Genomic DNA, 25,154 nt, shown 5'->3' on the forward strand with positions numbered 1-25,154 from the left:
GGCGCATGGTTAGCAACCATCGGCTGGGGGGGGAATACTCAAAGACAGCATCGGAACTGGTGGACGTCTGGGCCTCTTTTCCATCCTTGTGTATCACAAGACCATCGATAGGCAGATAACCACAGGTAGAGACCCCTATTAGACAAGAACTTCATCCCAAATCTCTTTGACACCCGGGCATGTACCACAGACGTGGATACCTACTACATACCTTCCATAGATATTGTATTCGGGTACGCAACCGCATAGGGAAAGCATCACAGCATCGGTTAGGCTGATTCATCATACTTGTGTGGGATTAGTCATGTGTGAAGGTTTCTCGTTGGTTGGAGTCACGTGGAGAGTCTTCGTCATGATTACATACTAGTACCGAGTTCCTTACGCTGGCGAAACCTCATTTGGCCGTCGCTTCGTCTCCCCCGCAGCGGGTCGGGCGTCATTTGCTCTATAATCAAAGCTGAGCAACATCACCGTGTACTGTACATAGTAGTTCAAAACGTAGCAGCACCATCTGGACTACAACAAGAGAGCTGTCTTGCTCTACTTCATGTCAAATATCCTTGCTCGGGCACGTTTACAAGCATCCCATCTCAAGAGAACTCCTGCTCCTGCCTCATTCTGTTACTCCACCGTTCGCTTTTTCACAATGTCGGTACGTAGTAGCCATGTTCTCTTCCGTCGTCGCCGTGTTGATTCTGAACGACATGAATGTCTATCAGGACAAGAAGCCGAGCATCACCGACTGGGTCAAGCCTGGAGACCCGACTGGAGAGTTCAAGAGACAGCAATCACGATTCCGCGACTTTATATCCAAGGATCCAGACGCCGAATTTCCCGCGGAGAAAGACCGGTATCACTTGTTTGTTTCTTATGCGTGTCCATGGGGTAGGCAGCTTCCTCGGACGTTGATAGGAGACGCATGCTAAACAGCCAACTTTCTCAATTAGCTCACAGAACCCTGATCGTGAGAAGCTTGAAGGGACTAGAAGACATCATTCCCTTCACCAGCGTACATTGGCACATGGGAGAGCAAGGTAGGTCCCGTGCTGGAGGTTGAAGGTCGCGACATTTTTGACGTGGAGCATAGGCTGGCGCTTCGCAACGGCCGACGAACATCTCCCCGGCAAAAACGTCACTCCCAATCCTCTTGATCCCGAGTTCACACACCTACGCGACCTGTACTTTTCCGTGAACAAGGATTACGAAGGACGCTTTACCGTCCCAACGTTGTGGGATAAGAAGAAGAAGACCATTGTCAACAATGAGTCTTCTGAGATCATCCGCATGTTCTATACCGAGTTCGACGACCTGCTACCGGACAAGTTCAAGAACGTTGATCTGTTCCCGAAAGAGCTGCAGGCCAAGATCGAGGAGACGAATGGCTGGACCTACGACGACATCAACAATGGGGTGTACAAGTCAGGGTTTGCCACAACTCAGGAAGCTTATGAGCGTAACGTTATCCAACTGTTCAAGTCGCTCGATCGCGCCGAAGCCGACCTTGCGAAGTCACCCGGACCGTACTATTTTGGCGACAAGATCACTGAGGCCGATATCAGGCTCTTCACGACCATTGTGCGCTTCGATCCGGTCTACGTCCAGCACTTCAAGTGCAACATCAGAGATATCCGTTCAGGGTACCCGCACTTGCACAAGTGGCTGAGGCAATTGTACTGGAACGTCCCGGCCTTTGGTGAATCGACGGAATTCGAGCATATCAAGAAACACTACACCAAGAGTCACAAACCAATCAACCAGTTTGCCATCACGCCGGTCGGGCCGGTGCCAGATATCTTGAAGCCAGATGAGGAGGTTGCTGCTGCACAGCGTTAGGAACGCATCCACGAAAGATGCCGATCTTGGTTTGACTGGCGCTCGTCAGAGCAAGTGCTTCAATATCTTTACAGTCTGAGCATCCGTCGGCTTGTGTCTTGTATCTGCACCTGGGCGTGGCAAGGGGCTAAAAGGGCCCGCCAAACGGATGCCCGGTCTTTAGTAGCCTTACCAATATATGAAGGCTCCTTGTACCGAGTAGTATGTTGGCAGTACATGTATCACTCAGTCATTTGTTGCACAACTATGCCATTCTCTGTTCTCCGCAGATCCGGCCGATGAATCACAACTTGAGTCTGAACGTTGTGATTGTAGGACTCTGCAGCATAGGAGCAGCATACTTACGAGGCTGACAGTTGTGGATGTGTCATTGGCGGGACCCAGACGGATTGGATTGGATTGGATTAGATTAACTGCGGCGTAGATAATTTTTGGTCTTGCTTCTCCGCAATCTCAGCCTGCCTAGAATTTCTACATGGGTCGCCGGCGGAGAGTCTTTCGAACGAGGTGAATCATTCTTTATCCGAATCCACGCCAAACATGAAGCTCGATACGAAAGCCCTCCGATATCTGAATCCCAGCGACTGGCGCACCCTGACCGCGGTTGAGACCGGCAGTCGCAACCATGAAGTCGTCCCTACCCCACTGATTGCGAACCTCTCGAAATCCAGCGTCGGAGATGTTCAGCGCAGTATTTCCTTGCTTGCGAAGGCCAATCTCATCGCGAAGGTGAAGAACGCCAAATACGACGGATACCGACTGACGTACGGCGGATTGGACTACTTGGCTCTGCATTCTCTCCAAAAGGGCAATATCGTCTACAGCGTGGGCAACCAGATCGGGGTCGGGAAAGAAAGCGACATTTTCGTCGTGAGTGATGAGAAAGGCGAACAAAGAGTGCTCAAGATTCATCGCCTCGGCAGAGTCAGTTTCAAAAAGGGGGTGCGCAACAAGCGAGACTATGCCCGGACCAGAACGCAGAAAGAGAGAGGTGCTGGGAGCTGGATGTACATGTCCAGGTTAGCCGCAGTCAAGGAGTACGCTTACTTGCAAGCACTACACGACGTTGGCCTCAGCGTCCCTACACCCCTAGGCCAGAACCGACATCACCTCGTCATGTCACTTGTGGACGGATTTCCTCTCAGACAGATTGACAAGGTCCCTGATGCGGCCGGTCTGTACGCGGAGCTCATGGAGATGCTGCTGCGACTGTGCTCGCTTGGGCTCATCCACGGAGACTTCAACGAGTTCAACATTTTGATCAGGGAAGAGGAGGGGGGAGACGGTGTCAAACTGATCCCGGTGTTGATTGACTTTCCCCAGATGGTTAGTGTCGACCACGCCAATGCAGAGTTCTATTTCAACCGAGATGTGGAGTGTGTCAAGCGGTTCTTCGCCCGACGATTTGGGTTCTCCAGCAATGAGGAAGGACCTTTTTTCAAAGATGCTAGACAGCTGGTCGGCAAGGACGGGGTCAAAAGACTGGATGTGGAGGTCGAGGCTTCGGGCTTCTCCAGAAAGATGGCTAAAGAGCTCGAGGCTTATATGAAAGAGCATGGTGTGGACGGTGACGCCAAAGCCTCCGAAGCGGTCGATGAGGAGACTGCGGATTCCGACAGCCAGAGTCACGAAGAAGAGGACGATGATGATTCTGAACGTGACGACGGGGTCTCCGAACCTGTCACGAGCTGACATGGCATCTGTTTACCAAGCTGCACTCCAAACGCATTCGAGTTTCTCGAAACAATATACTACCAGGACCATTTGCGCAAAAGCCCATCAACGTGATCTGCTCTGTGCGCGGGGCGTCCTGCACATTCCGACCGGAACGATCCCCATTTGAGGCATTCAGGTGTTTACAATGGCTTTAAAGTCTCCAGAGGGTTCATGAGTGAGACTCGATATGCAGACAAAGCCTAGCAACCCCGGACCACATAGCTCATCACGCGCCAGGTGCTATCAGCAACCTTGAGCAGTCTGTGCCACTCACCACATGGAACTTTACGACAGAAGCACCTCTTTGAGACTGGAATGACGTTATGTCAACGATGAATAGACATTTGAGGAGTCGTGGGAATCACAAAGTGATGATGCCCAACAGTGACAAGCAGGACTACCGAACGAAGCAGGCGGTTGAGAGCATCGCCAGCACATATCCACGGCATACCGGCCTACATATGTTCTCGTCATACCTGAGACGAAGTCACTGTCCTGTCGCACAAGGGAAGCATGCCCATACTGCTTAGTATGGTGCATTCAACATTGATCCCTTGAACTCTCGAAACGATAAAGACCAACTTTTGACCAGACCAAATGATTTCAGTTATTGAGGGACAGCCAGTCCTGGGATGCTACCACCAGCTTGCTGCAAGCAAGTGTGATGGTCACCTTTGCCATGCATAGTAAAAGGACACTGGAACTTTGCTCTGATAAAAGACTGAAGACACTGTTAGCGACAGATCAACGCACTTTCAATCATGTTGAACTTCGGCGCAGTGATGGTGTGGCGCATTCTCAGGCCAGAGCCGAGCATGCATGAGAGGCAGGACGGCATAAAGGAGAAGTCTTGCGCCATGACTGAAGAAGGAAGTAGGGTATCTCTAAGAATCCATAGGCTTGAAGTCCAATCCAAGATCCCTTGCAACGAGATGGCACGAGCTGTACCCCTGATCTGTGGAAAGAACTGATACAAAGTAGAAGCCCCCTTCGAGGGCATCCTGAAACACAAGCCCTGCGCCATGACTGCATGAACACTCGGTAAAAGAAAAAAAAGCAAGGCGCGAGGACGGCGACGACTGAAAAGGGATGACTTCACGCTCTGATAGCCACGTTAGCCGGCCACTGTACGTACTGAATACAACATGTGTCCTGCCAGGGGTCACCAAGAACGGCCTTCCTCCGAACGACACCAGCCACTGATTAGGCGGAGTCACAGTCTTCCAAACTGCAGATGGTATAGGATATTCCGGAAGGGAGGCCTCAACCCCCTGCTACTGTCCTGCTACTGTAGGTACACGGCTTTCCGTAGCCTGCTGAAAGGAAGTTTTGGAATGGCTGGAGAGGTGCTAGAGATGTGCTAAATGGACATCCGCAAACCCCGGAAGTCGATTCTGCCAATAGGTGCTGATATAGGCGTAGCAACCCTGCTCACACGGCCCCAATTAGGCTCGCTCAAGCCTTGCAAGCCTATAAACGCCCCCCTGAGGATCCCCTGCTAGGCTGTAGTTACCCCTGGAGCTTCGCCTGCACAGTGTGGCGGCTAACTAGAAATAGAATCGCCAACTGAACGCGACACCGACGCCAATCCTAACATCGAACTCCTGCACATCGCTCACTCGGGTTCTATGGTTTGACTCCTGACAGGGACACCAGCATCCTCGCACCTTGTATACACACACCCCGACAATACATTATTGTCTCCTTCTCCTCAGTCATCAGTCCCCCCTGTACGCAGGTGCGAAGACCGTGTCCTGCCTGCGTCCCCTCAACCTTGCGAGTATTGTCTTGCGCCGCAGTGAGCCATAGTACTATAGTACCTCTCTCTCTGCCTCGCCTACCGATATTGATCACTCGCGAAGGCTGGACACCAGGCAAAAGGGACCGTGCCAGCCCTGGCCCTGTCACCGCCGTCACTCTCGTCCATCACCTTCAATCGAAACGTCTCGGGACAGCCCACAGCCCACGGCGCACCGTACCGACGTCCACTTCTTATTCACTGCTGCTACCACTCCTCTCTCCACCACACCTGTCGAACTCCTCAGATTCCTGGACTTTGGGCGATCGTCCTTCTCGACGCTTTTCACACCTCGATAATATCTGCCGCGTCTCCGCTCGCGATCCAAGCTCCTATTCTCGAAGATACCACGCGTCAATCGACTTCATGTTGGAGGGTCACAATATATCGTGAGGTCCAGTGCCCATTGACACCCGTTGCGCACGGACAGACGTTGTTGAGGTGACCCTTGGACCCAAATAAAATGGAGCATTCGAAGGGGTCCAACATAGTCTCCTCGCCGCCAGGCTCGCCCGACGCAGCCCGGGAGGTACGTGCGCAGAACATGTATTCGGCCCCGTCTCCAGATTCTTCCCAAAGACAACGCCCCCAAAGCATGTTCGGTAGACTTCCACCACGGAGTCAAAGTCGCATGAGCCAGAGTAGCAATCATGTCGGGAGCAGAGCTTCAGACGAAGATGCGAAGATCTCAGTCAAAGTCGGTGAGTCTAAGATCGTGGGATGGTTCGCCGACATATCCTGATGATTGCTAACACGACTGCAGTCGTTCGAGTTCGGCCACCTCTGGGCCCGTCCGACCCCGGATTTGACCTCATTCCACAACGGTTCCAACGGTCAATGGTGCAGGTCAATACGAATACCAGTCTAGCCGTCGATTCACCCCAGGGCCGGAAGATATTTATCTTCGATCGCGTCTTCGGCCAGGATGCGACCCAGCCCGCGGTATGGGAGTACCTCCAAGATGGCGTCGACTCCTTCCTCCAAGGCTACAATGTCTCGATCCTCGCATATGGTCAATCGGGTTCCGGAAAGAGTTATACAATGGGGACATCTGGTCCAACAGAACAATTCGACCCATCTTTGAAAGGTAAGTTCGACCATGCACCGCAAGCAACTTGCTGCTCACCTCAACCAGGCGTCATTCCCAGAGCAGCGCAACATCTGTTCGACCACCTCAATGGTAGCGCCCCTGCTCACGCGAGACACAACTCCGGTCTGAGGTCACCGACCAGATACTCGGTCCCCAGCCTGAACCAAGTGATGCAGAATTCCAAAACCTTCGCCGACCAGGGTTGGGAAATGTCCGTCACGTACGTTGAAATCTACAATGAGCAACCCAGAGACTTGTTGCTGCCCGAGAATGCGCCCTTTACAGAGAGAGCGAATGTTCAAATTCGAGAAGATCCTCGAGGCCGGATCTTTGTCGAAGGCCTCAATTCTGTCCGCATTTCGTCGTTGGATGAACTAATGCGTGTTCTGAACCATGGTTCGGCCATTCGGCAAACGGATGCAACCGCCATCAATGCACGGTCTTCGCGGTCGCATGCCGTCTTCACCATCAATCTCCGTCAGACCAAAGCCCAAGGCTTCAGCCCTTCCAAGGACAAACGAACCCCCTTCACCGCCGATCAAGTGGGTAGTGGAAGCGACTCCCCCATGACTGTCGAGAGCAAACTTCACTTCGTCGATCTGGCTGGAAGCGAAAGACTGAAAAACACAGGTGCCACCGGCGATCGTGCCAGAGAGGGCATTTCCATCAATGCCGGCTTGGCTAGTCTAGGCAAAGTCATTGCTCAATTGTCATCAAGGTCGTCCGGTACCTTCGTGTCGTACAGAGATTCCAAATTGACCCGAATGTTACAAGACTCGCTCGGTGGTAATGCAATCACATATATGATTGCGTGTGTCACACCTGCTGAGTTCCATCTCAGTGAGACTCTCAATACGGTACAATACGCTCAACGCGCTCGAAATATCCAGAGCAAACCCAGAATTCAACAGATTGATGAGAGTGGTGACAAGCAAGCCATAATTGACCGCTTACGAGCTGAGATTGCATTCTTGAGACAGCAGATACGCAGCGCCGAATCGAGCGAACAACGACCGGGCGCAATGTCTGAGAGGCCAGACCGGCCCAATGGACGAGAGAATGAACTGCATAATCAGTTGCTAGACGTGCAGGAGAGCTACAATGCCCTCAGCCAAAGACACGCAAAACTGGTTGCTGAGCTGACCAGAAATACCGAACTCCACGATCAAGTCAACCCGATCTCAGGCGAAACCGCTATAGATCGTCTCAAACGATCCCAGGCCAATCAAGAAATGATCGAACAGGTCGTCATGGAATACGAGAAGACAATCCAAAGCCTTGAGGCGAATCTGTCGAATACGCGATCGTCACTGGCCACGACCGAGAGCAAGCTTCTGGAGCGTGAGACGAAATGCGCGTATATTGAGACGATGAACCAGCAACTGAACTCCCGCGTTCAGAAGCTGATGGATCGAGAATCCAATACAGAACAATATCTTCATGACCTGGAAGCGCGACTGGACGATCAGCATACGGGCGGCGAAAAGAATGATGCCATGATCTCTGATTTGCGCAAGGAGATTGCGAGGATCCGAGAGACCGAAACAAATGCTGAGGATTACATCTGTACGCTTGAAGAACGACTGGCGGAAGCTGACCAGGACATGGAAATCATGCAACGTGAAATCGAGAGGCTTGAACATCTTGTCGAACGCCAGAGGAGTCTCGGCAAACTGGACAATCTACTCTACGAGCTTGACCATATCCAGGATAAAGGTGAAAAGTCGAAGGGATCCAGACCATCCGTCGAAGCAAGTGACGTTACTGAGAATGACGATGAAATGGACCTGAGATCTGCAGAGGAAACCGAACTGCCTGCTCAAGGGGAGGATGAGCTTGCGGAGGAATCGACTGAATCGTCCGAGAAGCCTTCTGCCGAAAGTGACGATGCAGCTCTTCAGCGGTTGGAGACTGCTGTGGCCAAGCAGCAGTCCCTGAACGCCAATCGCAAGGACGACAACCTTCCCAGTCCTGCTCAGTCAAAATTTATGACGGAGAAATTCGAGTCAGTGAGCCAGGAGTTATTCGACCTTCGCCTCGAGCATGAATCGACAGTCAACGAACTAGACCTCATGTCTGCCAAATATCAGGAGGCACTCCGCACCCTCGCCCGGATGCAGGATTCCATTGACGAAGAACGTCAGGGTGCGCCATCCGCTCAGTCAAATAGAGACACAGATTCCAATCAAGAACGGCCTTTTTTAGAGATCGAACTGCAAGAAGAGGAGGATGGACAGGAACAACCCTCATCGCGCTCGCTCTCGTCGGAGTTGTCCTCAGTTGGGGAGTCGTCATCTTCGACCAACACCGACATCACGCCGGTCTCGAAGGAGACTCCGTCCACTGAAGTGGCATCACAGGAGATTCAGCGATTGCAAAATCTTCTTGCAGAACATGAACGCAGCATACACGAGGTCACGGAACAGTATGCTCAATTACAGACTAGTCACAAAGAGACCTTGACGACGGTGGAGCGACTCAAGACTCAGGTCCAACGCTCCAGGCCTGCATCTCCCGGCACTCCTGGCATGCTCAGACGCATGACTTCGCAGACCGGTACTGGGGTTGATCGCGGTCAACGGTCCGTGACATCCTTGAGGACACTTCTTGCAGAAGAGTTTGAATCAAAGCCAGATCAGCTGGAGACGGCGGAAGTCCATCTCGGTGCCGCCGCCACCGAACTTCAGACGCGACTAGACCGCATTCAAGCCCTTGAAGCCGAGGTCAAGAGTGTCAAGAAGGAAATGGAACTGAAATCCACCATCATCTCTGGCTTGACCAGGGAGAGGACCAGTATCAAGGCGGGATCTCCTGTTGACCTTAATATGGTTTCGCAGCTACGAGATCAAATCATTCAGAAAGAGAGAGAGCTGAAGTCTCTGCATGATTCCTACGCCCATCGGGAGCAAGGTCTGCAAGATGAGATCCAACGTTTGTTGTCGGAAAAGACCAATACAACCACCACCACTCACTCAGCTGCGGAAGACGAAGAGAAGATGAAAGCACTGAATGAAGAGCTGACTGAGCTGAAACGGAAGCTTCGATCTTCACAAGAAGCCGCCGAAGCTGCAGAGAAGAAATATAATCGGACAAAGTCAGAGCTCGAGGCAGCCTTAGCCAGTATAGCGACATTGAAAGCCCAACAATCTAGTGGCGAAGGAGAGTCGGCTCCCGACGGCGGCGATGCTCTCAAAGCAATGCAAATCGAGCGGGACAACTATCAACAACTAATCGAAGACCTCAAGCAGGAACTGGAAGAGCAACGTACGGCGAACGCTGATCAATTGGTCAAAAGCTCTGAACTCCGTCAGCTTCACGAGTCGCTCAGCAAAGATTTCGATGCCCAGTCAGGGTTGGTGAAGTCTCAGGAACAAGAAATCTTTGCCTTGAAGGCCGAGTTGACGCAGCTCGAACACAAAGTAAAACAGGCGGAGGCGGCTGTGGAGGTCCACAAGCGCGGCCTCAAGACGCTCCATGAAGCTCATGCCAACGAAATTGAGGAAATGAAGCTTGCCCACAGTGGCCATCTGGCTGGGTACGACGATCAGATTGCCGAGCTGACGGCGAAGCATGAAAAACTCGTGGCTACGTACAGAACCGACCTCGAGCAGGCCTTGTCCACAGTGGACAAGTTGATTTCAGACGTACAAACAACTCTTGGCCATTCCACGAACGCAGATATGCTCGCCAGTCATATACAGGATCTCGTGGATGAAAAGCGCCACATCGCTGAAGCGAATGCTCGGATCACCGCGGCTAACGCCGAACTCGAGCGGCAACTTGAAGGCCGCCAGAGTCTTTCAGAGCTGGAAGAGGAACTCGCGAATGCTAACAGCAAGATTGCCAACTACCAAGAGACCATCCGAAGCCTTGCCAACGAAGTTGGAAATCACGAAGAGACGATCCGGGAGAAAGACAATTCGCTAATGAAGGCCCAGGCCCAAATCGAGGCGGTCGAGGCAGAAAAGGCCAAGAAGCTGATCATGATCGAAGAGCTTGAGCAGCAACTCCAGAGCAGCTTCGATCAGCATCACAACCGAGTGTCTCTGATTCAAGCCCAAGGAAGTCAAGCTTTGATCGAAGCCCAACAACGCATCGCCCTGTTAGAGAGGGATCTAGACCAGCGAAGATCGGTCAACGAAGGAGCATCGGACAATGGATCACGAAGTAACACGATGAAGTCTCAACATCGGCCCCAATCTCCAGCAGTGGAAGGAGGACCACCACGGTCAAACTCCATGACGTCGAACCTGCGCAAGTCGTCCTCGATTGCTTCCCTACCTTCACCGCCTCCAGCCATCCCCTTGCCGCCATTACCCAGCATCACGGGCCTCCAGGTAGCAGGCGCAGCAGTAGGAGCCAACGCGACCAACCCATCCCCTCCGCAGTCGCGACACACCTCGAAAGAAGTGACTCTTCCCGTGACTCCGGTCTCCGGCACGGGCGGTTCGTCCACAAACAACTCGCAGAACTTGCGACGACAATCCGCACTGCTCGAGGAGCAAGAGAACCGGCTCCGCACGATCGAGAAACATCTGCACGCCGAGAAGCAGTTGACCGCCACGCTGGAGGAGGCTCTCGTCGATCTCGAGACCCAATCTAACAAGTTACGCGTGGACGCGGACGCCTGGAAGAAGAAGGCTTGGGCCATGGAGGAAGAACTGTCGGGACTGAAAAAGGAGCGTCGGTCCGCCCGGTTGAGCGTCCAGGCGGTCGAGGAGGAAGTCAAGAAGCGTCGGGAGGCCGAGGCCGCGAGAGCCCAGTTGGAAGAGCGCATGAGGTTGCTGACTGTGGGCAAGGATGGGAAGACGAAGAAACGAAAGGGGGGCAGCTCGTTGAATTGTTTTTAACAAAGAAACGAGACACGGATAAGAGTCTCAAGAGAGTCTCTCGATGATGGCTCGATGGGTTCTTTGGCTTCCTTCCTTATCCTCCAATGCCTGCTTTCTGGCTCTAAGCTTTGGTAATGCAGAACAGGGAAGAAGATGACAATAAATAGAGATGAACATGAGGATGGACATTGTTGTATTTGTATGTTTCAATCTTGGTATCCATGTTGTAGATCTGGTGCCGTGGGAAGATCGAAGGGGACGAGATAGGATAGACGTACACCCTACCTACCTTAGTTTATCTGGGGCTACTAGGACGTAATTCCCTCCAGTCAAGTCCAGGTGGTATTAGAATCACAGCTTGAGAGATAGGAATGGACATTGAAAAACGAACGGACGGAACCGGACGATGTGTCTTGTTTATCAACCAGGTGTTTATTATTCGAAATCTTAGCATCCTCTGTCCGGATCTTCGAGCTCTTCTTCTTCTGGATCTTCAAATGTAAGTACCTAGTCGATCACTAGAACTCGTTAGTCAAATATAGGAGAGGTAGGATTGATTGAGAAGTTGAATGGAGGTCGGCACGAAATCGTTTTCATTCTGGGCCAAATGGCAAACGGCATTGCAATTATTTGCCCACGCCCTAGTAGACTAGACTAGAAGACAGGACGACAGACCGTTCTGCTGCTCCTGCTCCTATCTGCCTGTTCACCCCAGTGGCATGCTCTCTCCTGATCCTAGTCTCCCTTCTCCCTTCTCACATCTTAAATAGCGAGTTGAACGCCAATCCCAATGATCCGCCAATAAATCAACACCGGGGAGAGTGAGAGAGAGAGCATGAAAATGTTGAGGAATCTCTTCTTTCTCCGTGCACGCGCAGGAGGGGGTATCATAACATGTTGAATATCGTCACGACTGAGCCCGCGCTTCCGATGAATTTTTTTTACCCGGCCAAAAAGTTGAACCAACAAACACACACATTCCCCGAAGTTTCTCCTCAACTTGTTTGGATTCATGACCACAACAAGTCTGTACTGTGACAGGCCTTCACAGACCAGATCACACAAGGAGAAAATGAATCGAAAACAAACCAACAGCAAAAAAGGGTTTGAGCAAACATCAGTGCCCGAGTCTGTTGAAACTGGACATCATGACATTTCTCGTAACCTCACGCCGACCCACCATATATTCCGAAGCTCTCTATCCCATTTCTCTTTGGCGTTTGTTCCAGTCAGAAATGGCTTCCGGTCATAATCATGCGGCGATATCAAAATATGTGCGCGGGAGAGATTAAAACTTCAGAGGCTTCGGTTGTTCCCACGGGAAAGTCTGGTCAGTGAAATGACCGTTCTTGGCCGTCCGGCAGTAGATGGGGTTGATCAGGTTGAGTTCCTTGACGATGACACCAGGTCGCAGGTCGAAGTTCTTGTTGATGATTTCGACGAGCTCCCGGCTACTCTTGTTGCTGGTACCGTACGTCTCGACGAACAGCGACAATGGTTCGGCCACGCCAATGGCGTAGGACAATTGGACCAGGCAGCGACGGGCGAGGCCAGCTGCAACGAGAGACTTGGCGATCCATCGAGCGAGGTATGCCGCGGACCGATCGACCTTGCTGTAGTCCTTGCCAGAGAAGGCACCACCACCATGAGCGCCCCAGCCACCGTAGGTGTCGACAATGATCTTACGACCAGTGAGACCAGCGTCACCCTGGGGACCACCGATGATGAAGAGACCAGAGGGTTGAATGTGGTAGACGGTCTTCTCATCAAGGTATTTGGCGGGAATGACCTTCTTGATGATCTTCTCCTTGATTTCTTTCCGCAGCTCCTCGGTGGTGATGGCCTCCGAGTGCTGGGCTGAGACGACGACAGTGTCCACTCTCAGAGGCACCACGGCACCTCCATCGTGAGCGTATTCGACAGTGACCTGGGTCTTGGTGTCCGGTCTCAACCACGGCAGCTCGCCAGAGATACGAGCCTCTTTCATGGCGGCGTTGAGTCGGTGGGCGAGCTGAAGGGTAAGAGGGAAGAGTTCGGGAGTCTCGTCGGTGGCATAGCCGAACATGATACCCTGGTCACCGGCACCAAGCTTTTCCAATGCCTCCTCGTAATGCAGACCTTGGGCGATATCGGGCGACTGCTCTTCAATGGCAACGAGAACGTTGCAGGTCTTGTAATCGAAACCCTTGTCTGAGTGATCATATCCGATGTCCTTGATCGTGTTTCGGATGATTCGCTGATAGTCGAGATGGGCCTTGGTGGTAATTTCACCGAACACCATGATCATACCTACAGCACAATTAGCGGGGCAGGCGATGTCGCCGTCTCAGAGCCCATACCGGTCTTGGTGGCAGTCTCGCAAGCGACTTTGGACAACGGGTCTTCCTTGAGGCAGGCGTCGAGGATGGCATCGGAGACTTGGTCACTAGCAGCTTGGTTAGTGCGAATCGGGTTGTTTGAACAATGACGGGGACTCACGCAATCTTGTCCGGGTGCCCCTCGCCGACAGACTCGGAGGTGAAGAGGAAGGTCTCGCCTCGGGCGAGTCCGTTGACAGCAGCAGGCATCTTGAAAGACTTGTTGGTATGAAGGAGAGGTTTAGGTAGTGAAGGAGAGCAGCGTTCGGTCTGGGACGAGGAACCGGAGAGGATGTGCGGTAGGATTGGAGGAGGGTCTACGGCGTTGAGGTTGATTTGGACCGGAGAAGATATCCACCAGCGCGAGTCTTCGGGGATGGTATCTAGGCAGGGAGGATTCGCAACAGGCTGCAGAGGGAACAACTGCAGAAAGATACAATGAGGCGAGAGGGTGTGTTGACGAAGGAGAGAGTAGAGGGGAAGGTTAGAGTAGTCGAGCAGATAGGTAAAGGTAAGGTAGGTAGGTAGTTTAGCTGGTTGGTTAGAACGAAAAAAAATTCGGGGGGTTGATGAGGAGACAAACTGCGAACGAGCGAGCGAGCGATGTCGTTATCGGACATCGGCAGTGATGAAGAGAATAGTGGTGGGATGCACTTGATGCACTTTTCCCAAGCACCGTGGATGCCCCGAGTCTCTCTCAGAAATGCCCGACACCAACGCACCAACAGTATGCACTCTCTTGTTCTGTACCACCAACCATCATCCATCAATCACCCACCATCCATCAATCACCCACCATCCATCAATCACCCACCATCCTGTCCGCTCGCTCTGCAGTGTGCACAAGGTACATACATGGCCGGATGTTCGTTCGCCTTTGGTCTGAAGGTCTCCAGGCCTGCCGGCAGCCCAAGAGTGCAGCCTGCGCAGTCGGTGTAATGGCCGGTGTCGGTGGTCCCATGCCGGCTACTTTTCATCCATCCTTCTCGTTCCTCAACGCTGCTCGTCCATCATTTCTGGTCTTGACGCACTGCAGGCCACAGTCAACTCTGAACGGAGTGGGCGGAGCTTGACAAGGGACTGCATCTGGTCCTTTTTCCGTCCTCCCAATCGACAGCACCCGTAATGCCGTAACTCAACTTTGCCTTTCCGCGCGGCCTACCTTTATCATCCTAGTACCGATCTGATCTTGCCCTGAAGCTCTGACAGGTTGATCGCGCCATTGATAATCGCCCTGGGACCCTCACGCGAAAAGTCTCCGCCGGGTGCAGAAAGCCCTGTTGCTGGCCACTGGTCAAGGCGGTGGCAGAATTTGTAGAAGCCCCCATGATGGAAGATTTTGTTCTAGAAGGAGAGATCTGGGAAGTGAATAGTCTATGAACACACTGCGGTCACACATATCGTGTACAGGGACTCACGTAAACTGTGGAATCGAGACCATCCTGCACACCCTGAGAAAACTGCTTGTGTGGACGTGAAGCATACTCTGTACACCTCCGCAGGCGTCCAGCAGACTGATGCTTCAAACACACGTCACTTTACACCTCCGTCCTTCAGGCTGTTAAACCTCATCCAGCGACACCCTCCTCTACTATCATCTCAAACCACCTCCCCCTACACCAGGCCATCATGTCCAAATTCGGGTGTCTGATAATGGGCCCCGCGGGCGCGGGCAAAACGACCTTCTGCACAGCCATGATCCAACATCTCCAACATAGCCGACGGTCATGTTTCTACGTCAACCTCGACCCTGCGGCGACGGATTTCGCATACCAGCCCGACCTGGACATCAAAGACCTGATCTCTCTAGAAGACGTGATGGAGGAGATGTCATTGGGCCCCAACGGCGGGTTACTATTCTGCTTCGAGTTCCTCCTACAAAACCTCGATTTCCTCGCCTCCGCCATCGAACCTCTCTCCGACGAATATCTCATCCTATTCGATCTACCGGGCCAGATCGAGCTGTACACCCACGTGCCTCTACTGCCGGAGTTGGTGAAATATCTGTCAAGAATGGGACCGTTGAACATCAACCTTTGCGCCGCATACCTGCTAGAGGCGACCTTTGTGGTCGACAAGGCCAAGTTCTTCGCAGGGACGCTTTCCGCCATGAGCGCTATGATCATGATCGAGCTGCCCCACATCAACATCCTGTCCAAGATGGATCTGGTCAAAGATCAAGTGTCCAAGAAAGAGATGAAGCGGTTCGTCGACCCGGAGGCCACCCTGCTCGACGACGAAGATACTGGTCGAGGTACAGCCGCCGAATACACGGTCGATGTCAGCAACCCACAGGAGGTCGACCAGGTCATGAGTGGTGACTCGTTCAAGCGGCTCAACCGGGCCGTGGCCAGGTTGATCGACGATTTCAGTATGGTTTCCTTCCTGCAGCTGGATGTGAACGATGAGGACAGCGTGGGAGATATTCTGAGCTATATCGACGATGCCATCCAGTTCCATGAGGCGCAAGAACCGAAGGATCCGAGGGAGAGGGAAATGGAGGAGCCAGCTTGGGAAGAGGGTTGAACGACCTTGTCCTCAGGAATTCGGGTCAAGGCACTTCCTGGTCCATCCCTCCATCGGGAACAATGTACAATGTACTCGTGTGGATTGTGTTTCAAGCGTCGGCGTTGGTGGTTCATAATGTCACAATGAATGATCAGATACCCTCAAATGCATGTAAGGTCTCCATTCGCTTCTGATCAGCCTTTTCTTCACGGCATCACTCTTCAATCATTGACATCGTGACCTGGTGCACTTGAAGTGGTTGGAAGCGTAAGGTCATCTTTGCAATCCTGTGGTGCATAATACCCTAGATGGGTGATCATGACATGAAGCGCGGCAGAAGAGAGCAAACGCTGCGATGTCTTCCGAGTGACCTGCAATTCATTTCCCTTTTTTTTTCTCATTTCATTCATGCAATCAGCTATTAGTTGGTGACTGATCTCCCAGCATCATAATCCCATCATAACTGTCATAGAACCCATACAGACACAAAGATGTCGAACCCATTCCACTCGATGGGTGTTGCATATCAGGGGTATCAGTTGTGTTGTCAACGGTGAACACATAACCAAGGGATCGTCAGTATTCCCTTGTGCTCTCTCTCTCTCTCTGTCTCGCTCTGTTTGTGAGTGTGTTCATTCCTCTCTCACGTCCATCCTCCCGCTCTCTTCCTCCCTCCTCGCGGCTGCAAAGGCACCTGCGCCCTACCACCCCCATTGCCATTCCCATTTGCAAAAGACCACGAATTCCCATTCCCGCCTCCACTTCCACGTGCCCCCGACAACCATCCGCCCGTCTTGTTCCCAGTCTGCTTGTCCGCCACAAACCCCCAAACCAAACCGACCGCCCACTCTGCATCGCTCAGCGCCCGCTCCCAGCCGTACCGATTGACATAGACGACCATGTTGGCCAGCAGGAACAGCAAGCCGATCTTGACCAGGAACAGAACCCACGCGACCACGCTGCGTCGGACATAGTCTGCGATGCGGAGCGAGAAGTACGCGACGACCAGGAACGCCGCGAGCGAGACGATGTCGCCGTTCGTCGCGGCCGTCAGGGCCGAGCCGACGCCGGTCGAGGCGAGATTGAGCGTCGATGTGACCAGCGGTGTGAGTTGGGCTGAGACGGCTTGGAGCGGGCTCGGGAGGAGAGGGTGGATGTAGGATTCGTAGAGGTCGGTTAGGCTTGATAGGGTGGAGGAAAGAGGTTGGAGTGATGGAGGCATGGTATTCGGGTTGTGTCGTTGTCGTCTCGGGTCGTCTGGTCTTGTGATGCGTCGTAGTATGTGGGTGACTGAGCGAGTGTGTCTGTCTTGTAAGGACCAGGTAGGCGCGAGTAGGTGGTGACTAGGAGTAGGAGTAGGAGTATGCGCCTGCGCCACCGCTCGCGAGATTGTTTGTGTTTGTGTTTCTGTCTCTGAGAGGGGAGAGCGCAGTTCTGAGGGTGAGTGCGGTCTTGAGTGTGATTTCGAGAGAGGATGAAGTTGAGCGTGTTTGGCCTTAAAGTGAGAGAGGGCGTAACGACAGGCGTGAGCTGCGCGACAGCGAGTGTGAATGTGAAGCGTGACTTCAGACTTTCTAACCCTCTTTTTACTTCTCAGTCGGTCCAGGGCGCGGTGGGAGAAGCAAGGGAATCTTTAGAGGAGTAAAGACCGGTAAGAGAGAGGAGGAAAGACGAGAAGAGAGTGAGAGAGAGGTGAGGTTGTGTTCAGGTGGTTCACAGAAAGTACTTTTTAGAATGTTCGTTGCTTGATGTCAACTTCAAGGTATCCTTTTCCTTTTCTTTGTTCGTGTCTCGGATTCTTGCAGTAGAAATTTGGAGGTTCGTTGACTGCTCATGACACACAGACGTCTATCAACAAATAATCCCCAATTGCAGCGGAGTGAAGTACTACTACTCGGCTACTACGTAGTACCTTACTGCCTTTCCAGTGAATGTTATTGCTGGACGTCTATATGTTGTCCAGTAGTGAGATGTAGGTGGCATGAAGTTGAAGTTCTTGAGGATGATACTAATCATATACTACTCTGCCAGCATACAGTCTCGTCTATTGATTCAAAACACGAAACAAACACTGCTCGCTGACCATGTCCTCCTCGGGGAGAATCCAAGAATCATTCAATATCAGGACAGAATAGCCATTTGTTAGCATGAGTCAAGTGGGTAGGTAGGGGCAAGTGAAGGTCCTTTGGTGTATGTATGTATTTTGAACCACACCAGTTTTACTTCACGGACTTCATTCATCCTAGAGTCTTCTCTTGCTCTTCCTTTGGTGGTATCTATGATCATGGATACCCTGCCTGCCAGCTTAGAGCCCAGATCACAATATCCAAACACGCACATGTCTCCTTCCCTCGTCCCGCCTTCCATCTCCTCAAGGAGAGGATGGGATAAAAGGAAACTGTGACGCTACACCATAGGTCGCATGCTAATCACATGCCTGGCCAGACGTGGAAGAAAGGGGGTTATTCTCCCGAGAACAAATGCCTGCAAATGCTGACCGGGTCCGTTGACAACGAACAATGCCGACTTCAACCCAAACAGAATGCGTCCCCGAAAAATATACACCGGTGCCGTCCCAACCCATGTCACCAAATACACATTCTCTCAAAAATGGGGTATAATAACAAGAAAATGATGGGTTGGTGTCGCAATCCTTTAATCCGGAGTCAATCCCAACGAATAGATGTGGTTGCAATGCTGAAGAAAACGTCGATTAGTAGTCGGAGGGATAACCGGATGCATAGTCTTGGTCGAGGAGAGCCTGCACTTTCTCCCGCTCGGCAGCGATGGCGGCTTCAAGCCTTCGAGTTTGACGGAGCGCTTCGTCTCTGTAGACATCGATACGTTAATATCAACACGGCCATATCGAGCGGGGAGTGTTCTTACCTTTCCGATTCCAGATCAGCCACCCCCATCTGAGCCGAGTTCATTCTTCCAACCACTTCTTCCATTTCTTTTTCCGCCTCAGCCAAGGCCTTTTCCAGATCGGCGACCTTATTCTCCAAGTACTCGGTCTTGAGGGCGTCATGAAGAGCCATGCCTGGCCCAGTGCTGGTTTGGTCGAGCCTGGGGCTTTTTCGGGAGTTGATGAACATGGGGGAGAGCGGCGATCGAGGAGTAGGCGTCAACAATCCCGGGGTTAAAAGCCCGGGCGGTTCCCTGCCAGATCGCGTTCGTAGCAGTTGAACATTATGGCTAGCTCTCAACACTCGAACCTCCTCTTCGTGCTTCATGACTGCGGTTTCGGATTGCATTTGAGCAACAGTGATAACGTCTTCCAGCTTGCGAAGCTTGGTTTCAAGTTCGCTGATCTGTCCCGCCGAAGCTTGCTGGTCCTTTTCGCCCTTCACCACAGCGTCCTCTAGCCGACCTCTCAGGTTGGCATTCGATTGCATTTGTTTGCGGACTTGCGCAGCCAACGTCTCAAACCTCTGCGCAGACCTTTCCAGCTCGGAGGAAACACCTTGGTCGTTCGATGACCCTGCCGATTCTTGATGTCGAGCATGATCTCGTTGTTGCTCTAGTTGATGCAACGCTTGTTCAAGCGTCGATGACAAAACCTCGGGCGCTGTCTCATCACGGGATTGCAATAACGCTTGCAAGCTGGCCGTTTCCTGTTTGCTCCGATCGAGGTCCATCTTCAACCCTGAAAGACCTTTCTCACATTGCCACTTCTGTTCCAAAGCATCGTCTGTCCGCTTCCGTAGTACATTGATCTCCGAGCGTAACTTTCGCACTTCTCGTTCATAGCCCTCCTTCCTGGAACCATGCAGAGAACTCTCGCGGTCGCGGTCGCGGTCGGCTTCGGCAATCTTGAGACGCTTTTCATATTGGCGACGTTGGGCGTCAATCCTCCTCAACAGATACTTCACCGTCGAGTGGAGGGCGTTCCTCTGCTCCATCACATCTTTCATCTGATCGGCGAGAGATTGTTGACTTTCCGGTATCGCGCGCTGGACCGCTGAATTGGACCTCGACAACGAATTTGACCGAGTCCCCTGAGCTCTCGTGGACGACCGGTTCATGTGGACGGTATTGGACCGCTGTAGGCCAGTGCTGCGGCTTGGAAATGGACTAGTTGGTGACTCGATCAGGTCGCCTTCTTCGGCAATTGACTGAAATTGCATGTTCAGTGCTCGAGCACTCTGGAGGGCGGCATTCTCATCCCGAAGACTTTGGATCTCCTGTTGCATTCGCGCCAGGTCGTGTAATGAGTTTTGAGGCTCCATGTGCGCAATCTGGGACCGAAGTTGTGGCACGACCGTGTCGCGGAGGTTGTCCCGTTCGTTACGATGTTGTTCCAATTCGACTCGGAGAGCCGTCAGTAAGTCCTCGAAATTCTCCTTTGTCTGCCTCTCCTCGCTCAAACGTCTCTTCGCGTCGTCCAGCGCCATTTCGAGCTCTTTGGCCTTTGCTCCGATATCAGCGGACAGGTTGTGTTCTCGACGTGAGTGTGACAGCTTCTGCTCCAGGATTTGGATGTGTGACTCCAGTGCCTGCCGGCTTGATCTTTCAGTCTGCCACTTCTGCGACATCTCCACCTTCAACTGTGCTCTGAGTTGGTCTGATTCTCGCCTGATCCTTTGGATCTCTTCCTTGGCAGTGCCTTCGCTGGTGGATGGCCGGATCGAACTCGTGCCTGAATCGGAGAAATAGTCGCTCGTCCGATCTATATCTCTGTTAAGGCTAGGCCCGTCGGTCTGTAACCTTTCCACTAGATCCTCCAAATCCATCTCACGTCTGATTGAATTTGCAAGTTCGGTGCTGATCTCCCGGAGCTCAGCCTCCAGTTGGAGGCACTTGCTGTTTGCATCACTGAGGGACAGACGCCGCATACGCGAGCCGCCATCGAAGTCGACCGAGTCTTCAGAGGCCTGAGAAGGCGGCGTCCTCGAAAGCGAAGCGCCGAACGGGAAGCCCGAGGAGGAACGCGTGGAGGCATGTGGTGAGCCTGCGTACGGTGACGCAAGAGGAGACTTTCGATCAGAGACATCTGTCATCGACGATTCCGCACTGGGGGATGCTGTAGGCTTGCGAGAGAAAAAAGATGTAAACTTGCTGCCGGGTGTTTGAGGTTTCTTCGTATCAACGACCGTCAAGGACTTCGTTGAGGAGTTGGAACTCGTCCGCACAGGCGGCGGTCTTGACCCCGGCTTCAAGCCCATGTCCTCCTCTGCGGTCACGCTTCCCGAGGTCGAAGCATCAGACCTTCTTCTATTGTTTTGGATGCCGTTGGCAGTCGTCGACTCGCCAGTACGCGTGTTTATCAGAGTATTCTCGTTGGTGTTTCCACGGATGGATAGTGAAGGCGTGTCCGGTGCCCTGTATCAGTCAGTTGAATAGTCCAGCCAGCATGACGCGAAGTCCTACTCACGCCTTTGCCGAGGACCAGTTCGAAGAAAGGAGTTCCGTAGTCGAGCCTTGGGTTGGTGAAACATCCGTCGCCTGGAAGGGCTGTTGAAGCGACAGTGTTTCGGGAGACTGAATAACCGGAGCCGCGTTGGAAGGAAGTGGTTTACGACGGACGGGCGAGGCAGACGAGAGGGGTTTCAAGGCAGCAGACAGAGAGGGAAGACGTTGGACAAGAGTTGGATACTCCTTGGAAGCCGGAGGCGGCGGGTTAGACTCGAAGCTGGCAGAAGGTTGTGCATTGTCGTCCATCATGGCCGCGGGAGTCGGGGGCGGCCGGTGGATGCTGACCGACCGCGGACAGATCGAGGAGTGACGCTTTGACGCCCGTCTAGGATAGGGACATGTTTCCAGCGGTCGTCTGGCACGCTGATCAGCCACATGCAAAATGTGGTGAATAGTTCGAGGCCGGTGGAGAGAAGAGTGTCTGAAACTCTTCGGAGTGAATTGAGGGAGTGAGTTAGACGAGAGTAGGAGGTCGTCGCTAAGTTGTTGCAGATCAGATTGAGGTTAGGTTGGTATCTGCGTGTCGAGCTCATTGGGTGCAGCCGCAGATTAATCTCGCCGAACGCATCTGGCGGCTACCGTCTCTTCAGTCTACGAGTGGAGTGTCTGCTAAATCAAGAGGTGGTAGCCAGCCATAGCGAGATTATCACGTTGTAGCTCTTCAAAGTTATCCCAAATCACAAAGCTGAGTTTAGCCATCTTCGCCATGTAGAGAGAGAGTGAGAGAGAGTGGGAGTTCTGCGAGCAGCTCGGTGGAAAACGATTCGACTCGATCGAGACATCTGCTGCCTGCCGGTCCACTGTATCTTGCAGCCTCAGGGGGCTCCTCGGCCGAAGGAGCGCTTTAGGAAGAGTGGCACGATGGTCTAACGGGGGACTAATTGTGATAGAGGCCATTGAGGAACGCGTTCGGTGCGAGAAAGACGCGATTGAGGATCTGAGTGCGTCCGACACAAAGAGACTGACCGGTGTCCCAGCCTCTTTTGACAGCCTTCCTTCTGCTCCCGGATCCATGATGAAACCGTCACGATGTCAATGCAACTGCTGCCATTGTCTTTTGTGGTCTAGATGTCAACATCATTTTGTGCCCAGCAGAGCGTCTGCTTTCTTTGTGGCACAGATTCCTACTACATATTCCAATTGTTGGTGTTCATCTCAGGGCAAGGGCGAGAGGTTGACAATCGCGTTTAGTTTTGTTGGTTGAGGCCCTCGCTGAGTCGTACGGATGTGTGATATTTGGATACACCAGTTCAAATTATGGCATCGGCTGATGGGCAGACAGTAAGCTGTATTGCAAGATAGTACTGCCAGTGTCCTTCACTGCATTGTGTGCATGTAGAAGTTTACAGAGCCGGAACCGTTTGTCGCAGCCAGTGGGAGAGATGCACCGAAAGCGAAGTGGGAGACTAGGGGGCTCTTGGCAGGGGAAGCATCGCGGCTGCCCCTGGCCTAGTGCGTGGTTAATGTAGCGCTAACATGCTAGTTCTTTTTAGTGGATTACTTCGTGCTAAAAGTGTTCTTCTGATCTTTATCGCCCGGGCCTCCACAAAGAGTGCAGGTTAAATACTCCACTGGCATTGTAAGCATGTGCCAGACTCCCTGTAGGGTTGATCTCCATTCTTATTATGTCAGATGCTCTCCTTGCGCTGGAAACGCTCTCTCGTGGAGGAACCGATGGATACCAGTGCCGGCTGAAAGCCAAGATACGAATAGAACCCGTGTCTCTCGTGAACCCTCACAGAGGAGGCCCAACTTCCGCACCCCTTGTGGACTGATCGATGTGTAGTTGCTTACTATTATGCCATTGACACAACATGACTGACCGGGTGTCCCAGCCTCTTTCGACAGCCTTCCTTTCCGAAAACAAACTTGCCCCATCTCTTCATTTGTCAAAGGTATATCGCATCCATTCTCCCACAGCTTTTAAGCTCTCCCATCGCACATTCTCATCCGGGTCTCCCATCAGCTCCAGAAGGCGGGCTTTGAGCCCAAGTTTCTCCAGCGTCGATCGATGCTCCGGCACTTCTTTGACCAGATTACCAACATCATTGCATCCGATCGCCAACACCTGCTTGTCTGCCTCCCAATTCTTAGACAAAATCTCGGCCAACTTCTTAGGAAGCCCGCCTCTCTTATCCTCAACGATTTTTCGCGCATTTTCTCTCCAGAACGTTGGATTGCGGTGCGGGGGCGACCAACGTAGATGGCCGGAATTGACTTCGTCGGCGTATTCATCGAACGTTGTCTGGTTTCTGGTGTATTCGTCCAACATGCTCTTGAGTGCGTCAAGATCTTCCAGCAAATCGGGATCCGTCAGATGTCGGCCAGAGAGATTGCTCAGAAGCGCAGGTAGCCTTGCCGTCGTAGCTGTTGCAATCAACGTATCCTTGTTGGTTGACAGTAGATTTTTCAACGTCGCTACTAGAAGGCGCGTTGTCTTTTCCTTGGGTGACATTCGTAAGAGTTGTGTGTACAGTGGCACAATCTCCTCGTCCCTGAACGCACATTAGCCGGAACTCAGAAATGGGGGAAAGGAGAACACCACTTTTCGAGACCCTCGCCAACCAGTTCGCCCTCGAAACTGAGCTGCCATATCACGAGCAGTACATGATACATCAGCTGCAGGCTAACCGCTCCCCCGAATCTGGTGTCACTGCTCCTAATGCTTGTGGCGCCATTCCACAGTGTAGAATCGTTGTCCTTGGCTGCGCCCACCGCTTTCCTCAAGATGTCAAACAACGGGTCGACAGTGTCGTTTCTCTGATTCCAAAACAGTTCCTTGGACCGCCTCGTTCGGAGCACCTGTGACATGTGTTGAACGCCAATGTCTTGTAAGCCGCTGTCTTGGTTCTTCACGAGCTTGGCAAGATAGGAGTAGAGCTGTGGGAGAGCTTCCTCGTCTCGGGCGGTTGGCTTTGATGATGTCGTCAAAGAGATAGCAATGAGATTGACCAGAAATGTGGCCGAGAGAAGGGGAATCGGGTCTTCCGGATTGCCGGACTGATTGAGAAGGGAGAGGAAGATCTTGTATGGTTCGGGTTGTTCCAGGATAGCAGTGGCCAGAGTCGTTGCATCTGCCAGAAGTAAGTCGCCCTGTATTTGATCACAACCAGGAAAAGTGGCTTTCAAACTCACCATTGATCAAGTCTGTTGCCAACACCATGATATATTGGATGATATCGGTTCGTTTGAAAGCCTTTTCGAGCACGCTTCCACCCTCCGAGCCGCCAATTAGCAGGGTGCTGTAGCTGTTCACATCTTGCTCGATCGTCTGCCTTCTCTGCTCTTTCCTGACCTTGTCAACCGATCGGATCTTCTTGAGTTGGTCTTCGGTAAGGTTTCCAGCCCGGACGGCGCCGTCCCAGGGAATCTGGGTACTTGTCAGATAGCTCGAGACTGGAAAGCATAGTTCAACCTACTGGACGGGCGCGAATATTGTTTTGGAGTGAACTGAGGTAGGCAGGCGGGCTTAGCGACATCGTGGAGACCACTGTAATGCAGATCGAGGCAGAGAGATGACGAGAAGCCTAGGGGTTGCTTGCTAGGTTATTCGGTTGACTCCATGAATTCAGAACGTAGGGACTTGGGATGTGTAGATGGGAAAC

The 25,154-nt window shown here is 52.4% G+C and overlaps 8 protein-coding genes across 8 annotated transcripts; 4 read left to right on the plus strand and 4 right to left on the minus strand.

Moving 5' to 3' along the window:
* Positions 1-665: 665 nt before the first annotated feature.
* Positions 666-1,833, plus strand: A1O1_09003 (glutathione S-transferase; the record flags this gene model as incomplete). The annotated part of the gene is made up of 3 exons (XM_007729860.1): positions 666-885; positions 948-1,034; positions 1,088-1,833. 3 exons carry the CDS (start codon positions 666-668, stop codon positions 1,831-1,833), a joined length of 1,053 nt encoding a protein of 350 aa, XP_007728050.1.
* Positions 1,834-2,373: 540 nt separating this feature from the next.
* A1O1_09004 (Atypical/RIO/RIO2 protein kinase) lies at positions 2,374-3,525 on the plus strand (the record flags this gene model as incomplete). The annotated part of the gene is made up of 1 exon (XM_007729861.1): positions 2,374-3,525. One exon carries the CDS (start codon positions 2,374-2,376, stop codon positions 3,523-3,525), a length of 1,152 nt encoding a protein of 383 aa, XP_007728051.1.
* Positions 3,526-5,810: 2,285 nt separating this feature from the next.
* On the plus strand, positions 5,811-11,287 carry A1O1_09005 (uncharacterized protein; the record flags this gene model as incomplete). Its single annotated transcript, XM_007729862.1, has 4 exons — positions 5,811-6,048; positions 6,111-6,434; positions 6,483-10,846; positions 10,907-11,287. The coding sequence occupies 4 exons, from the start codon at positions 5,811-5,813 to the stop codon at positions 11,285-11,287; spliced, it is 5,307 nt and encodes a 1,768-aa protein (XP_007728052.1).
* A 1,270-nt stretch (positions 11,288-12,557) lies between these two features.
* A1O1_09006 (S-adenosylmethionine synthase) lies at positions 12,558-13,836 on the minus strand (the record flags this gene model as incomplete). The annotated part of the gene is made up of 3 exons (XM_007729863.1): positions 12,558-13,558; positions 13,609-13,694; positions 13,748-13,836. 3 exons carry the CDS (start codon positions 13,834-13,836, stop codon positions 12,558-12,560), a joined length of 1,176 nt encoding a protein of 391 aa, XP_007728053.1.
* Positions 13,837-15,255: 1,419 nt separating this feature from the next.
* Positions 15,256-16,152, plus strand: A1O1_09007 (GPN-loop GTPase 3 like; the record flags this gene model as incomplete). Its single annotated transcript, XM_007729864.1, has 1 exon — positions 15,256-16,152. The coding sequence occupies one exon, from the start codon at positions 15,256-15,258 to the stop codon at positions 16,150-16,152; it is 897 nt and encodes a 298-aa protein (XP_007728054.1).
* Positions 16,153-16,777: 625 nt separating this feature from the next.
* Positions 16,778-17,356, minus strand: A1O1_09008 (uncharacterized protein; the record flags this gene model as incomplete). Its single annotated transcript, XM_007729865.1, has 1 exon — positions 16,778-17,356. The coding sequence occupies one exon, from the start codon at positions 17,354-17,356 to the stop codon at positions 16,778-16,780; it is 579 nt and encodes a 192-aa protein (XP_007728055.1).
* A 1,491-nt stretch (positions 17,357-18,847) lies between these two features.
* On the minus strand, positions 18,848-21,795 carry A1O1_09009 (uncharacterized protein; the record flags this gene model as incomplete). Its single annotated transcript, XM_007729866.1, has 3 exons — positions 18,848-18,962; positions 19,021-21,456; positions 21,509-21,795. The coding sequence occupies 3 exons, from the start codon at positions 21,793-21,795 to the stop codon at positions 18,848-18,850; spliced, it is 2,838 nt and encodes a 945-aa protein (XP_007728056.1).
* Positions 21,796-23,431: 1,636 nt separating this feature from the next.
* On the minus strand, positions 23,432-25,028 carry A1O1_09010 (V-type H+-transporting ATPase 54 kDa subunit; the record flags this gene model as incomplete). Its single annotated transcript, XM_007729867.1, has 4 exons — positions 23,432-24,044; positions 24,095-24,623; positions 24,685-24,919; positions 24,969-25,028. The coding sequence occupies 4 exons, from the start codon at positions 25,026-25,028 to the stop codon at positions 23,432-23,434; spliced, it is 1,437 nt and encodes a 478-aa protein (XP_007728057.1).
* Between the last annotated feature and the right edge of the window lie 126 nt (positions 25,029-25,154).

Source organism: Capronia coronata (genome assembly GCF_000585585.1).
Source record: "Capronia coronata CBS 617.96 chromosome Unknown acBCG-supercont1.11, whole genome shotgun sequence".
Classification (NCBI taxonomy): domain Eukaryota; kingdom Fungi; phylum Ascomycota; class Eurotiomycetes; order Chaetothyriales; family Herpotrichiellaceae; genus Capronia; species Capronia coronata.